The following is a 16790-nucleotide window of genomic DNA, read 5'->3' as shown; positions in this document are numbered from 1 at the left end:
CTTTTCCACACACAGCACTTCTAACTGCTGTTGCCTCTCAGAGTACACCATCCCTGTACACACTTTTGTAACTTTGCTTACCCCTTGGCCACTTAGGGTGTTCCTGCTCATTTTTTTTAAGTCAGTTCAAATGACACCACCATGAAACCTGTCCTAAACATCCTCTTTTCTTTGCTTACTCCCCACACATGTATTTTGTATAACTATGTATTTCTAATGTCTTCTCCACTAGGCAGTGAACTTCTATCTTATTCATTTATTTAATAAATATTTGTGAGTGGGACTGTGTGTGTTGGGTACTGCAGATCTAATCATGAATTATGCAGACAGGTTTCCCCTGCCTTCAAGGAGTTTATAGCCTTGTAAATTTATTCCTTACACTGTAACATTAAGTATTACCATAGAACTGTAGAGTGCTTTGGGAAGTTAGAAGATCGGTAAATCTGGCCCAGGCTGGATAGAGAGAGAAGCCTTCCTGGAAGGGATGATAGCTGGCTATTAAAAAGAAAGCAAGTGTTATCCAGGTCAAGAGGTAGGGAGGATGTGGTTTCAGGTAGCAGAAACAGTCTGTACAAAAGCCTGGGATTTTAAAATCGTGTTAGTTTCAGGAAGGCCATTATGCTGTTGTGGATATTGAGATTGATTTCTGAGACAAAATAATTTTATATAATTCTAAATAATAATAATTCAAAATAACTATATATATATATATATATATAAGAAACTCCAGAATTCATTTCTTCTGTGAGAGATTAGTTATATATAAAAGAATATGTTAGAGAAGGCATCCTAATGTTGAATTGAGCAGAAATTAAAATGTGATAGGTAGGTTATTTTTTAAGTGTTTATATAAAATATATTCTCACTAAGGATTGAGAAATTAGTGTAAAATAATTAAAAATCTGAATTATAGAGTATTTTAATTGTCTACTTTGTTTTTATAGAAGTATAGTTGATTTACAATGTGTTATTTTCTGATATACAGCAAAGTGATTCAGTTATATATATATATTTTTCATATTCTCTCATTATGGTTTATTACAACATATTGAATATAGTCCCCTGTGCTATACAGTAGGACCTTGTTGTTTATCTATTTTCTATATAGTAGTTTGTTTCTGCTAATCCCAAACTCCTAGTTTATGCACCCCCCTTTCCCCTTTTGTAACCATAAGTTTGTTTTCTAGGGCTGTGAGTCTGTTTCTGTTTTATAAATAAGTTCATTTGTATCATCTTTTAGATTCCACATGTAAGTGATATCATACCATATTTGTCTTTCTCTGTCTTATTTCACTTAGTATGATAATCTCTAGGTCCATCCAGGTTATTGCAAATGGCATTATTTCATTCTTTTTTATGGCTGAGTAGTATTCCTTTGTACATATACATCACGTCTTCTTTATCTGTTCATCCGTCCTTGGACATTTAGGTTGCTTCCATGTCTTGGCTATTTTAATAGTGCTGCAATGAACATTGGGGTATATGTCTTTTTTTGAATTAGAGTTTCCTGATACATTCCCAGGAGTGGGATTGCTGGATCGTATGGCAATTCTATTTTTAGTTTTTTAAGGAACCTCCATACTGTTTTCCATAGTGGATGTACCAATTTACATTCCCACCAACAGTGTAGGAGGGTTCCCTTTTCTCCACATCCTCTCCAGCATTAAGTATTTGTACACTTTTTTTTTTTTTTTTTTTGCGGTACGCGGGCCTCTCACTGCTGTGGCCTCTCCCGCCGCAGAGCACAGGATCCGGATGCAGGCCCAGCGGCCATGGCTCACGGGCCCAGCCGCTCCACCGCATGCAGGATCCTCCCGGACCGGGGCACGAACCCGCGTCCCCTGCATCGGCAGGCGGACTCTCAACCACTGCGCCAACAGGGAAGCCCTTATTTGTACACTTTTTAATGATGGCCATTTTGTAAGGTGATACCTCATCGTAGTTTTGATTTGCATTTCTCTAATAATTAGCAATGTTGAACATCTTTTCATGTGCCTATTGGCCATCTGTATGTCTTCTCTGGAGAAATGCCTATTTAGGTCTTCTGCCCATTTTTTGATTGGGTTGTTTGTTTTTTTGTTATTGAGTTGTACAAGCTGTTTGTATATTTTGGAAATTAAGCCCTTGGAGGTCACATCGTTTGCAAGTATTTTCTCCCAGTCCATAGGTTGTCTTTTCATTTGGTTTATGGTTTCCTTTGCTGTGCAAAAGCTTATAAGTTTGATTAGGTCCCATTTATGTAGTTTTGCTTTTATTTCTATTGCCTTGGAAAACTGTTAATTATCTATTTTGTAATCTTGACTGGTCCAATAAAATGTTGCTAAGTGAGATTATTTGGGGAATGCTTTTGAATTAATAGATAAAAAATGATGGTATGTTTTCTCTTTTTTTTACTGAATGAAAGATTTTTTAAAGTTCTGTAGTGCTTTACAATTTTCAAAAGTTTCACACAGATGATTTCATATAATCCCATAATAACCCCATTTTTTTTTCCCCTCCTACCCCTCTCCTGCCCCTCCCTGCTTCCCTCTCCCCACTGGTAACCACTTGTTTATTCTCTGTATCTGTGTCTGCCTTTTTAAAAATTTTATTCACTAGTTTGTTGTATTTTTTAGATTCTACATATAAGTGATATCATATAGTATTTGTCTTTCTCTTATTTCACTTAGTATAATGCCCTCTAAGTCCATCCATGTTGCTGCAAATGGCAAAGTTTCATTCCTTTTTATGGCTGAGTAGTATTCGATTGTATATATATAACACATCTTCTTTATCCATTCATCTGTTGATGGACACATAGGTTGATTTCATACTATGGCAATTGTAAATAATGCTGCTATAAACATTGGAGTGCATGTATCTTTTTGAATTAGTGTTTTTGTTTTTTTCAGATATATACCCAGGAGTGGAATTGCTGGGTCATATGGTAGTTCTATTTTTAGCTTCTGAGAAACCTCTATACTGTTTTCCACAGTGCCTGTACCCATTTACATTTCCACCAGCAGTGTATGAGGGTTCCTTTTTCTCCCCATACCCACCAACATTTGATATTTGTGTTCTTTTTGATGATAGCCATTCTGACAGGTGTGAGGTGATACCTCATTGTGGTTTTTTAATCTTTTCATGTGCCTTTTGGCCATCTGCATTTTCTCTTTGGAAAAATTAAAAATTAAAAGATGGGTTGTTAGTATTTTTTGATGTTGAGTTGTATAAGCTGTTTATATATTTTGGATATTGACCTTTTATCAGCTGTATCATTTGCAGTATCTTCTCCCATTCAGTAGGTTGTCTTTTCAAACTATTTTGTCAATAGTTTCCTTTGCTGTACAAAAGCTTTTAAGTTTGTTAAAAAATCTTATTAATTTATTAATGTAGTTTACAAACTAATTTATGCATAGCCATAAAATTATTTTGAAATATATATAATCACTAAGTAACAACAGCTTCCCACCCTAAGTCTTTTTTTTAATTAAAAAAATTTATTTTATATTGGAGTATAGTTGATTTACAGTGTTTTGTTAGTTCCAGGTGTACAGCAAAGTGATTTAGTTTTTTATATATATATATATATATATATATATATATATATATATTCTTTTTCAGAGTCTTTTCCCATGTAGTTATTACAGAGTACTGAGTAGATTTCCCTGTGCTATAGAGTAGCACAGGGACCTTGTTTGTTTGTTTTTTAAATTAATTAATTTATTTTTTGGCTGTGTTGGGTCTTCGTTGCTGCGTGCGGGCTTTCTCTAGTTGTGGCAAGAGGGGGCTGCTCTTCGTTGTGGTGCATGGGCTTCTTATTGAGGTGACTTCTTTTGTTGCGGAGCACAGGCTCTAGGTGCACGGGCTTCAGTAGTTGTGGCATGTGGGCTCAGTAGTTGTGGCTCGCAGCCTCTAGAGCACAGGCTCAGTAGTTGTGGCGCACGGGCTTAGTTGTTCCGCAGCATGTGGGATCTTCCTGGACCAGGGCTCGAATGTGTGTCCTCTGCATTGGCAGGCAGATTCTTAACCACTGTGCCACCAGGGAAGCCCTATTTTTATTTTTTAATTTTTAAAAATTTATTTATTTATTTGGCTGCGCCACACAGCTTTCGGGATCTTAGTTCCCAGACCAGGGATTGAATCTGGGCCCTCGGCAGTGAAAGCACAGAGTCCTAACCACTGGACTGTCAGGGAAGTCCCTGTGGGGAATTTTTAAATTACTGATTCAATTTCATTGCTGGTAATTGATCTGTTCATATTTTCTACTTCTTCCTGGTTCAGTCTTGGGAAACTCTACCTTTTTAAGAATTTTTCTATTTCTTCTTGGTTGTCCTAGAAGTGAGATTATTTGGGGAATGGCTTTGAATTAATAGATTAAAAATTATGGCACTTTAGTAGCAATTTTTATATGTAAATGTATTCTAAAGAGAAATGTACTCTAAATAGATAGAGATGTTATTGGTAGCAGAGTAAATATTTCTCATAATTTTGAACACTTTATGCTTAACATGTTTCACTTGCAATTAAGTATTCAAAATCTCCATTGTCTCTCACCATTTGTGTTTCCTATACAGATTCTAAAATTCATTTTCTCTAGCACTGTTCTCTAAACACCCACCCCTATTTCTAGTTTTGAGTAAAAATCAATAATGTAAAACAGATAAAATTGCAACATGGCCCTCACTAAATCATAGTATCCTTCTCTGTGGTTATGTGAATTACACTTACTATTTATTATATATTAGAATCACTGGGTTTATACAGTGAGTTTGTAGTCCTTTTTTGATTTGTTTTCTTGATTCCTAATACAGAGACTGCTTCTCAGTTTTTCTTTAATAAGAGATTAAATGAACTAGTTTTTCTTTTCTGCTTTGTAGATTTCTTGATAACCGGCTGTTTGCTACCTGCTCTGATGACACTACAATAGCACTATGGGATCTGAGAAAACTGAACAGCAAAGTATGCACTTTACATGGTCACACTAGCTGGGTGAAGAACATCGAATATGATACTAATACAAGACTCTTAGTAACGTCAGGATTTGATGGAAATGTCATTATTTGGGACACCAACAGGTTTGTGAATAGGAGGTCATGTTAGGATTATGAACAACAAAAAAATGTTTTTAAGATGGTAAACAAATTCAGTGTTCTGTCTTAGCTCTCATATCTCTTTAGGAGAAAGAAACTGGCTTTGGGAAAAAACAATCAGAAAGTGATTCCATCTTGTTCCTTGCACTTAGTCACATATTGTGACTAAAAAACTTGGAGAAAATTATGTGGAAAGGAGACCAAGTAATATAGTTAATGATGAAAACTGGTTTATAAGATGAGTTTCCTGAATTTAAGGAAAAGTATTTTTGTTATTATTTCCTTTGTGGAACTGAAATGTTTTTCACTCTTTGGTCCTTCAATTCTAAGTCTATTTTGTAATTTTTGCACTTTGTTTTCATGCATTAAAAGAGTGGTTTCTCAGTTGGAGTGGTACTGATCCTTAGGGGAATGTTTGGAAATAATGTGTAGTGCAGTTTTAGTTGTCACTACAGGAGAAGAGAGGAGGATTTCTACTGGCATTTAGTGAGCAGGGATCAGAGTTTCTAAACATTCTGCAGTGCATGGGACAGTTTGCACAGGGGACCAGTCACCCCATCTAAAATGTCACTAATGCCTGTGTTGTGAAACACTTCTGTAGAATATCTCCTTATAGAGAATTGAAAGAGTTGAAGTTTGGGAAATAATTATAATATTCCTGTTGCTAGCTTTGGTAAAATGACAATACAGTAATATACACCAGGAATGTTTCTGAAATATTCTTTTTAGAGCTCATATGTAAAACTAGGGGGATATTCTTAAAGATTTCTAGTTATTCATATTGTTTGAGCAAAGCATAGAGCTACTGATTATCTTTAAACTAAGACAAGCGTGTCTGTTTAAATTTAGGACTAATTATTTTTTAGTTTAGAAATAAAATTTGAATAGGAATATAAATAACTTCCAAATTAGTAGAAGGATAAAAGCTAAAAAATACAATCAATCCAATAGAGGCAGAGAAGAAGAGGGGAAAATCATTTTTTAAAAAAAAAACAGGCAAATTAGGAAGCACAAGAATATGATAGGCAGATAATGGAATATCAACAATTAGAATAAGTATATATGGACTAATGTAACCAGTTATTAGATAGTACTAGATGGATTAAAAAAACAGAAACAAACTCTATGTTCTTCATAAGTAGTATACCTAAAACATACAAACACAGAAAGTTTGAAAGTAAAATGATGGGAAAAAATAAAAGATAAATACAAATCAAAGAAAAATAGTTATATCTACATTAATAGCAGACAAAATAGAGTTTAAGGCATACAGCATTATTAGTGATTTTAAAAAGGTACTATATTAGAAGGTTTATTTCACTAGAACATAAAAATTCTTATCTTGTGTGTACCTAATAACATAGCCTCAAACCATAAAAAGCAAAAACAGACAAGAAAAAAGTGAGAATCTCCATCTCAGTGGAAAATATTAACATCATTCTCTCATTTACTAATAGATAAAATAGACCAAAAAACTAGTAAGTCTATAGAATATTTTAATAATATTAATAAGCTTGATTTAGTAGGCATATGTAGAATTCTGCTCCCAAATAGTGAATACATCCTCTAAAGCAAAGTTTGAACATGTACAAAAATTGAGCGTGTTCTGGACTACGAAGTAAGTCTCAACCAATATCAAAGAATTGTTATCACACAAACCATTTTCCCTGATCCCAGTACAGTTTAATGAACCACAGGTAAATAAAAATTCCCAGGTTTGGAGACTTATAAACTTACTTCCTAAATAATTAATGGATCAAAGAAAAAAATCATAGTGAAATCAGGAGATAGATAGACTAAAAATTAATGAACTAAACATCTTACTCAAAAAGTCTGAAAAAGATAAAAAAGAGTAAACCTGATGAAAGTAGATGTATGGAAATGATAAATATCTTTTTTTAAAAAAGCAGAAATTAATGAAATAGAAAATGAAATACAATAAAGATTTTTTAAAAGCCTGCTCTTCTCTGATAAGATACATTAAGGAAAAAAGAGGACACAATCTCAGCAATTAGAAAGAAGACAATAAAAAATATAGCGTAAGATCACCTTTTGCCAATATACTTGAAAACTTTGATGAAATAGTTTACACAAAAAATACACCTGTGCAAAACTGATCAAGGAAGAAATAGAAAACCTGAAATAGACTTATTACCAGGACTGATATTTAACCATTATGCACTGGTTCAGCTGAAAAGGTTGTTAAAAGATTGAACTTCTTCCATACTAATTGATAAATAGTCACTGTCATGAATCATCCCCATGTGTCATATCCTGGCACCTTCTGGGTACCGGTGGCACCTCTTCTAGAGATACTTTCCTCAAGATCTCTCCCTATGATCTAGTAGCTGAAGCCCCCCTTACATAGCAGAGTAATCGCAGGATCCAGTTCCAGCACTGCCACCTGCATCAGCTCTGGCTAGTTTTCATGCAGGGCTGTCACTTCTGCCTTAGCTATTAGAGAAATGAAAAAATCAATTAAAACCTATCTACTGGGACTTCCCTGGTGGTCCACACTCCCATGCAGGGGGCCTGAGTTCGATCCCTGGTTGGGGAACTAGATCCCACATATGTGTGGCAACTAAGAAGTCCGCATGCTGCAACTAAGACCCAGCACAGCCTAAATAAATAAATAATAATAATAAAAGATTTTTTAAAAAAAAGAAAGAAAAGAACCCGCATGCTGCAATGAAGATCCTGCACACAGCAACGACGACCCAGCGCCACCAAATAAGTAAATAAATAAATATTTTTTTAAAAAATACCTATCTACTAATAAAACAGCAGCCTGTCAATTTTACAGGTGACTTCTACCAAATATTACAAGAAACAGAACATTCCAATCTTATTAAACTGTTCAGATTCCAGAAAAATGGAATTCTTACCTCAGGTATGACCTTGATACACAAACTCAAAATGAAAGGTCAGTCTGTACTATGGATGTAGATGCGAATATTCTAAAAAAGGGAAATTGGATCCTGTAAGATATTAATCAAAATATCACGACCGGGCTTCCCTGGTGGCACAGTGGTTGAGAGTCTGCCTGCCGATGCAGGGGACACGGGTTCGAGCCCTGGTCTGGGAGGGATCCCACATGCCGCGGAGCAAATGGGCCTGTGAGCCACAACTACTGAGCCTGCGCGTCTGGAGCCTGTGCTCCACAACGAGAGGCCGCGATAGTGAGAGGCCCGCGCACCACGATGAAGAGTGGCCCCCGCTCGCTGTAACTGGAGAAAGCCCTCACACAGAAACGAAGACCCAACACAGCCAAAAATAAATAAATAAATTAATTAATTAATTTAAAAAAATATATCATGACCAAGTTGGGTTTATTCTAGAAATGAAAAGATTTATCAATAGAAATTCTATTAGTATAATTTATCACACTAGGTTAAATAGAAAAATCCATATGATTGTTTCAACTGAAGAATAAAATTCAACATTTGTTCATAATTAAAAACAAAAGAAGGGACATCATTACCAACCTTATAAAAAAAAATAAAAGGATTACAAAGGAATACAATGAAAAACTCTATGGCAACAAATCAGACAACTTACATAAACAAATACCTACAGAATCATAAATTACTTAAACTGACTCCAGAGCAAACAGAAAGTCTATAGACCTACTGACCTACATAGCAAGTAAAGAAATTGAATTGGTTTAAAATTGAATTTTAGGGCTTCCCTGGTGGCGCAGTGGTTGAGAGTCCGCCTGCCGATGCAGGGGACACGGGTTCGTGCCCCGGTCCGGGAGGATCCCACATGCCGTGGAGCGGCTGGGCCTGTGAGCCATGGCCGCTGAGCCTGCGCGTCCGGAGCCTGTGCTCCGCAATGGGAGAAGCCACAACAGTGAGAGGCCCGCGTACCGCAAAAAAAAAAAAAAAAAAATTGAATTTTAAAATCTTCCCACAATGAAAAGCTCAGGTCCAAAACGCTTCACTGGTGAATTTTACCAAACATTTACAGAATAAATAATATTAATCCTTCACAAACTCTTACAGTAAATAGAGGAGGGGAGAGCACTTCCCAACTCATTTTATGAGGCTAGTATTAATCTGATACCAAACCAGACAAACATCATTAAGAATAGAAAACTACAGACCAATATCCCTCTCCCAAAAATTTGATAAAAGTCCTCAACAAAATATTAGCAAATCAAACCTAGCAAGATATGTAAAGGATTATATGTCACAACCAAGTGGAATTTATTCCAGGAATATAGATAGGGTTGGTTTAACATCTAAAAATCAATGTAATACATCACATTAATAAAGGTCAAAGCCCATATATATGATCATCTCAATAAAGTCAGAAAAAGCACTTGACAAAATCCAACACCCATTTGTGATAAAACTAGGAATAATAGGGAACTTCCTCAACCTGATAAAGGACAGCTATGAAAAACCTACAGCTAAAATCATACTTAATGTTGAAAGACTAAATACATTCCCCCTAAGACTGGGAACAAGGCAAGGATGTCTGCTCTCACCACTTTTATACAACACTGTATTGGAAGTACAACTGCACTGGAAGTACAGACAAGAAAAATAACAGGCATGTAGATTGGAAAGAAGTAAAACTATCTTCATATGTAGAAGATATGATTTTATATATCAAAAATCTTGGGGCTTCCCTGGTGGCGCAGTGGTTGAGAGTCCGCCTGCCGATGCAGGGGACACGGGTTCGTGCCCCGGTCCGGGAAGATCTCACATGCCGCGGAGCGGCTAGGCCCGTGAGCCGTGGCTGCTGAGCCTGCGCATCCGGAGCCTGTGCTCCGCAACGGGAGAGGCCACAACAGTGAGAGGCCCGCGTACCGCAAAAAAAAAAAAAAAAAAAAAAACTTGAATTCACAAAACTACTAGAACTAATAAGTTCAGCAAGGTCATAAGATATACTAGATTAATATATAAAAATCAATTGTATTTCTATTCATAAGCAATGAACAGTCCAAAAATGAAGGAAAAAATTCCACTAATAGCATTAAAAAACAATAAAATACCTAGGAATGAATTTAACAAAAGAAGTACAAGATTTGTACGCTGAAAACTAGAACGTTGCTGTAAGAAATGTAAGAAGATATAAACGAATGGAGGGAGCATTCCATGCTCATGGATTGGAAGACTCAATATCATTAAGATGGCAATTCTCTCCAAATTAATCTATGGATTCAAGGCAATCCCTATCAGAATTCCAGCTGCCTTTTTTTTGGACAAATTGGAAGACTCACACTTCCTGATTTCAGAAATTTCTACAAAGCCATAGTAATCAAGAGAGTGTGGTACTGGCATAGGATAGACGTCTAATATAAATTAAGGGAACAGAATTGAGTCCAGAAATCAACCCTTATATTTATGATCAGCTGATTTTCAATAAAGGTACTAAAGTAATTCAGTAGTTCAGGAAAGGATAGTCTGTTCAACAAATGAAAGTGAAAAGAAAAACTACAGGATGGGATATGATATTTGTAAATCACATCTGCTAAAGGATTTGTGTCCAGAATAGATAAAGAATTCTTCTAACTCACTTATATGTATTCAGATAACCCAATTTAAAAATGGGCGAGATACTGACATAGACATTTCACCAAGGGTGATACACAAATGATTAATATGCACCTGAAAAGATGTTTGACATCATTAGTCTTAAGGGAAATGCAAATTAAAACCAAAATGAGATACCACTTCACATCTAATAAGATGGCTTTAACAAAAAAGACAGCAACAAATATTGGCAAGAATATGGAGAAACTGGAACTTCATATATTGCTGGTAGGAATATAAAATGGTACAGCCATTTTAGAAAACAGTTTGACAGCTTAAAATGTTAAACACAGAGTTGCCATATGACCCAGCAATTCCACTTCTAGATATCTACCCAAGAGAAATGAATATATATGTCCACACAAAGAATGCTTATAATAGTGTTATTCATAATAGCAAAAAAATAGAACCAATCTAAATACTTATCAACTGGTAAAAGGATGAACAAGATGTGGTATATCGATACAATAGAATACTATGTGGTACTGAGAAGGAACAAAGTACTATTACGTGCTACAATATGGCTGAACCTCAAAAAAGTTAAGTGAAAAAGCCAAACCAAAAGACAACTTATTGTATGATTCTATTTATATGAAATGTCAGCAATAGGCAGGAAGTAGATTAGTGGTTATCTGTGGCTGGGAGTAGGAAAGGGAATGACTGCTAATGGGCAAGAGTGATTTTTTAGAGTGATGAAAATGTTCTAAAATTGGATTGTATTGATGACTAGATAGAAGGAAACTGATCAAAAGTAGGCACTAAAAACCTATAGCACATTTTTAAATGGTGAAACTTTAGACGTTTTCTCTATAAAATCAGGAAGGAGAACATGCTTGCTATTACTACTGCTGTTCACTATTGTTTTGGGTTGGAGGGAGGCAGGGTCCTAGTTGGTGCAGTAAAAAAAACAAGGATTGGAATATATTAGGATTGGAAAGGAAAAAATGAAACAGTATCATTCTCAGATGATACGATTATCTGTATCAGGGGCTGGCAAACTTTCTATAAAGGACTGTGTAATAAATATTTTAGGCTTTGTGTGTTATATTTTCTCTGAGCAGCCATAGACAGTGCATGAATGGGTATGGCTATGTTCCAACAAACTTTTTATATAAAAACAGGCAGTGATCCAGATTTTGCCCATAGGCCACAGTTTTTAGACACCTAGGGTCTATATAGAAAACTCTAGAAATTCTACTGACAGATTACCAGAATTAATTAGCGTTAACTAAGGTTGTTAGATATAAGATCAAAATGTAGAAATCAGTAGTGTTCCTATACATCACTACAAACAATTTGAATTTTTTTTAAGTACATAGTTTTTAGTAATTAAAAAATTTAGTTGGGGACTCCCCTGGTGGTCCAGTGGTTAAGACTCCATGACTCCACTGCAGGGGGCACAGGTTCGATCCCTGGTGGGGGAACTAAGATCATGCATGCCGTGTGGCACAGCCAAATAAAATAAATAAATAAATAAATAAAATAAATAGATAAATAAATAGATAAATAAATAAATGTTCTTAAAAAAATTTAGTTGGTACACAGGAATAAATTGCAACAGAAGATCTGTATAACTATTATGGAGAAAACTAAAATTTCATTTAAGTTATTGTAAGACCTAAATAGAATCTATGTATGAAAAGATTCCTCTAAAATTAAATATAAGCAAATTTTAAAATGAAGGGTATAAACTCATAAGATGGGGAAATAGGAAAGGAAGGAATGACAATAAAGTTTTAAAATCTGGAAGGCAGGAAGATGAGTGGCAACCGACTCAGCAACTCACTTAAACTTACTTACTAGTAAGTACAAGAAAGCTGAATCCTAAACTGGCAGTGGGAAAAAGTTAAGAACTTAAGAATATTTATACAAAATCCTCAAAAATCACAGTAACTGGCAACTCTCGGTACTCTGTAACAGAAAGGGTAGCTAAAATAAGGATTCAAATGAAAGATATTTAAGAACTTATATCTCCTCCCTTAATCCATACTGCTGGGCTATTTACCTCCTCGCATTTCAGCAGGAATTTTGAATTTTATTCTCTAAAGAGGTAAAATAGAGAATATCTGTATTAAAGGATGCCAGACACAGTTGAAGGCTTGGGTACCTTACCAAAATCAGGGGGATTAAGTGACCATATGCACACTGAATACTGAATTTAGAGATCCTCACAAATTCTTTCCGTTAATGAACTAAAGGTACTGACATTAGGAGTTCCTCAAAAAATGGCTTCACCCTATTTAGTGAAGCTCAAGCCTACCCTTGCACTCAGAGTTCCCAGTCAGCTTTTTAGTTCCCCACTCTTAATTATGAGCAGACAGCCAAACATAATCAGACATTTGACAAAAGTTTCTATGAAAAGACTCACACAAATGGGGAGATATCTTGGAAAAAGTAGAGACTACATAGGGAGAAGAAAACTTAAAATTTTAAAAACCTATAAATATCCTCAGAGAGATAAGAAAAGTTATTGCATGCTTGAAGCACTGTATGCTGACTGAAGGATGCTACAGAAAAGAGAAACAGAGGGGACTTTTAAAGTACTGGTGTTGTTCTACCTCTTAACATGGGTGATGAATCACAGCTGTTCATTTTTCTTTAAACTCTACATATGTCTTATTTATGTACTTTTCTGTAGGGATGACAAAGTTCACAGTTTTAAAAATAGTTAATAAAATGGGGACTAAAAAACATAGGCAAGGAATAAAAATCTATTCAAAAGGTCATACAGATTTGAAATAGAGCCAAATAGAACTTAAAGAAGTAAGGAAATAGAACTATTGAAGTCTATAAAAACAAGTAGCAGACACAGCTTAAAAAACAGGTTAAGAAAGATATTGAAAAACCAAGATGGCAACATATGCAAATGAGGAGATAGAAAACATGAAAGAGCAGTTACTAGACAAGGAGAGTCAAATGGGAATGTTTCAGATATCTATCTAGAGCTCCAAAAAAATAGAGAAAATAGGTGAGAGGCAATATTGGAATAATGATGGAAAATTTTCCAGAATATATAAACAATATGAATCTTAAGATTTAGAAAGTCAAATGAATCCCAATGAAGATAAATGAAAAGAAATCCAAATTTACATGTCATAGTGAAACTGCAATACTCCAAAACAACGAGAAGATCAACCAAAGGAAAAAAAATTATCCAAAGTAACAATTCGACGGATAGTAGACTTAAAAATAGCAACAATAGAAGGCAGAACTCACTGGAATATTATCCTCAGTATTCAGAAAGAAATAACTATCAACCTAAAGTTATAGGCTCAGCTAAACCTTTAATCAAAGAGTGAAATAAAGATTTTCAGAACTATAAAAAGTGAGAGTTTATCTCAACAAAATTTTATTTAATATACTTCAGAAAGAACTAATAATCTTTAAAAAAAAGTTAGAGATGGAAGAAGGAATGGTGAGCAAAAATTTTTCGTATGTATAAGTCTGAGTGTACATCAAGTGTAAATTCTAGTTTGAAGGGCAAAAATATGACTATCACTGAATGCTTATATTTATGATAACTCTAGGTTTTGTTGGTTTGATTTCTTTTGTAGGTGTACAGAAGATGGGTGTCCACATAAGAAATTCTTTCACACACGTTTTCTCATGAGAATGAGATTAACACCAGATTGTTCCAAAATGTTGATCTCAACGTCCTCTGGATATCTCTTAATTTTGCATGATCTTGACTTAACCAAGTCTTTAGAAGTAGGCAGCTATCCCATTCTGAGAGCAAGAAGAACAACATCAAGTTCAGGTAAGCTTTCCTTTTTTGATTAAAGAAAGTTTTTTCTAAGTAATCTCAGACATGGGGATGGTATATGTTTCTATTCTGAGAATGACAGCAGAAAGAAGGGAAGAAAGTTAAAAGATATTCTTTGGAAAGCTCAGTAAGGAAGTATAATGATCTACATGTATCTCTGACATAGTTTTAATTTGTGCCTCTGTCTCACAAATGATATAGGAAGAATAACTTCTAACTCTAAAAAAAATTTTTTTAGCCCTCTGCTAGCCAGAAAGTCTTCATCAGTATTTGTAGATCACCATTATCTCAAAAATTAGTGATGGCCCAAATTACTGTCAATCTTTTTTAAGTTTTTCTGGAACCCAGCAGAGCTGTTAAGTTATAGTCAATATAGAGTTTTAATTTTAAGTCTGTATTGCATCCTAGACTTTCAGATGTCCAGACACAGGTAGTTGGTGCCATCTTATCTCATGACCTATAAACATCCTCTTGCTAAAGCCCTGTTCCTTTTCCTGTTGCCAATTCCATTGGACTTAAGCAAAATGGGGGCTCAGGAAAACTCTGTACTACATTACATTATAGAGACTATATCATATCTACCTTTAGGAAGAAGAGGGCTGATATAGGAACATACTCGTTAGTTATAATATTGTGTTTATGAACAAGAACTCAGAAAAAAAATACTTAAGCATTTGGAAAATATAAAGTTCATAAATTGTTGTTTAAAATCAACTTCAAATGGTTGGAATCTTTCTCTATGCACAGGGCCACTTCTGAAGACTCCTTTGGGAATGTGCAGGGCTCATTGTATTGCAATTGCCTAATTTCACTGCTAAAAGTAGAAATTTAAGTTTTACCAACTTATTTGCAAGCAAGGGATTTCATTAATATGCAAGTACAGTCCTTTTCATTTCAAATTTTTAGGTTAAACATTAATAATCAACTTTAGCTTAGTGAGCTTAGTGAGAAGTAGTGATTTAGAAGGTCTAAATTGGCATGTTTTGCTTAAAAACCAGGAAGGTTTTCTGTCTTCTAAAGGTACTTCTGATACTTAATACCATCCAAAGAAATTAGATTAATAAGAAGTCCCCACAGAAATGTGCGGCCACAAGAAAAGTGTGAAATAGAGACTGCTATTTGGAGTGATACGTCAGACTCACCTATCTGATATTCATTTTATTTTCCCAGATTTCAATGTTAAGTTTGTATTGCATTTCAAAGATGGTATTCACATAATTTCAGTAATGATGATAGAAGTTGTTGGTATGCTTTAAGAAGGATCTGTTCATGTTCTCGGTAATGGACCTGTTTGGATGCCATTCTAACATAAAACAACAGGCTGAACAGCTCAGTTTTCATTCTTGCTGAATTTTCTTGTTCCATTTCACTACAGAAATGATGGGAAACCTAAGATGTTCCTATGTTTATTTGGTTTTTCATTTTTATTTCACTTAAGGAAGTCATTGATGTAAAAAGGGTTTTAGAAAGGGACTAGGCCTTAGATTGGACATTCCAAAGAGCTGTCTTGCCCACCTCAGTCTTTTTTATAGGCCACTTTTAGGTGGATGTGTACTTGCCGTGTTTCAGATGAACTTTAACAATATGGTTCAAGTAGATGATTAAGAAGTTAAGAGTTTTGCTAGCTTTACTGTCGGAACGTTTTGTATTTTCAAGATCTTACCACTTTGTCGAGTTCATCCGGTCCTAGAGTTTCTGGTTCACCTTCTCATCATAGTGATTCTAATTCATCTTCTGAGAAACACATGTCACGAGCCTCACAAAGAGAAGGTAGGTCAAAAGTTGGATTTCATAATCTTGAATACAGATTCTAAAATAGCTTTTTTTGGTTTGATTTTAATCCTTAAAAATAAAAGCCAATAGAGATGAGGCTATTCCTTGCTCCTCAGTAATTTTCAAAAAGTTAACCAGGGAATTCCCTGGCAGTCTAGTGGTTAGGACTCAGCACTTCCACTGCAGGGGGCATGGGTTCAATCCCTGGTTGGGGAACTAAGATCCCACATGCCACACAGTGTGGCCAAAAAAACAAACAAACAAAACCCCAAAAAGCTAACCAGTCTCTAGGGTTGAGTATCTTGGGCTTACATTTTTGTTGGAATTTGAACTTTAGTTTTATTTTCTGGATTTAGTTTGGTCTAGTTTGGAGAGGGAATAGTTGGGAAATATAGACTCCAATCAAGGTTGTTATAGAAATTAAATGAGACTATGCATGTGATAGTGCTATGTAAATATAAAGGGATGAGTTTATCAGGTGCTTGTGAAAGTTGCCTGGTTCCAGCCCAGCAGGCTTTTTGCTCTGCCATTTCCTTATCTCAGCAATGTCTGGCAGCCTCAGAGGGGTTGTGGGATAAAGAGCTATAATCTGGCCCCACTCTACTTTTGCCAGTTTTTCCCCAGCCAATCTGGGAGAAC

General features: G+C 35.3%; 1 protein-coding gene across 2 annotated transcripts in view; it reads left to right on the top strand.

Moving 5' to 3' along the window:
- Nucleotides 1-16790, top strand: part of DCAF10 (DDB1 and CUL4 associated factor 10) — a 55010-nt gene that overhangs the window by 30972 nt on the left and 7248 nt on the right. For both annotated transcript variants that reach the window (XM_060300732.1, XM_030884289.2), the window contains 3 exons: nt 4860-5057; nt 14170-14372; nt 16035-16148. In XM_060300732.1, the coding sequence (XP_060156715.1) occupies nt 4860-5057; nt 14170-14372; nt 16035-16148 (515 nt within the window). The remainder of the gene's footprint in view (nt 1-4859; nt 5058-14169; nt 14373-16034; nt 16149-16790) is intronic.

The sequence above is a fragment of the Globicephala melas genome, chromosome 6 (genome assembly GCF_963455315.2).
Source record: "Globicephala melas chromosome 6, mGloMel1.2, whole genome shotgun sequence".
Classification (NCBI taxonomy): domain Eukaryota; kingdom Metazoa; phylum Chordata; class Mammalia; order Artiodactyla; family Delphinidae; genus Globicephala; species Globicephala melas.
The sequence above is the reverse complement of the archived record's forward strand: the minus strand, read 5'-3'. Positions and strand labels throughout refer to the sequence as shown.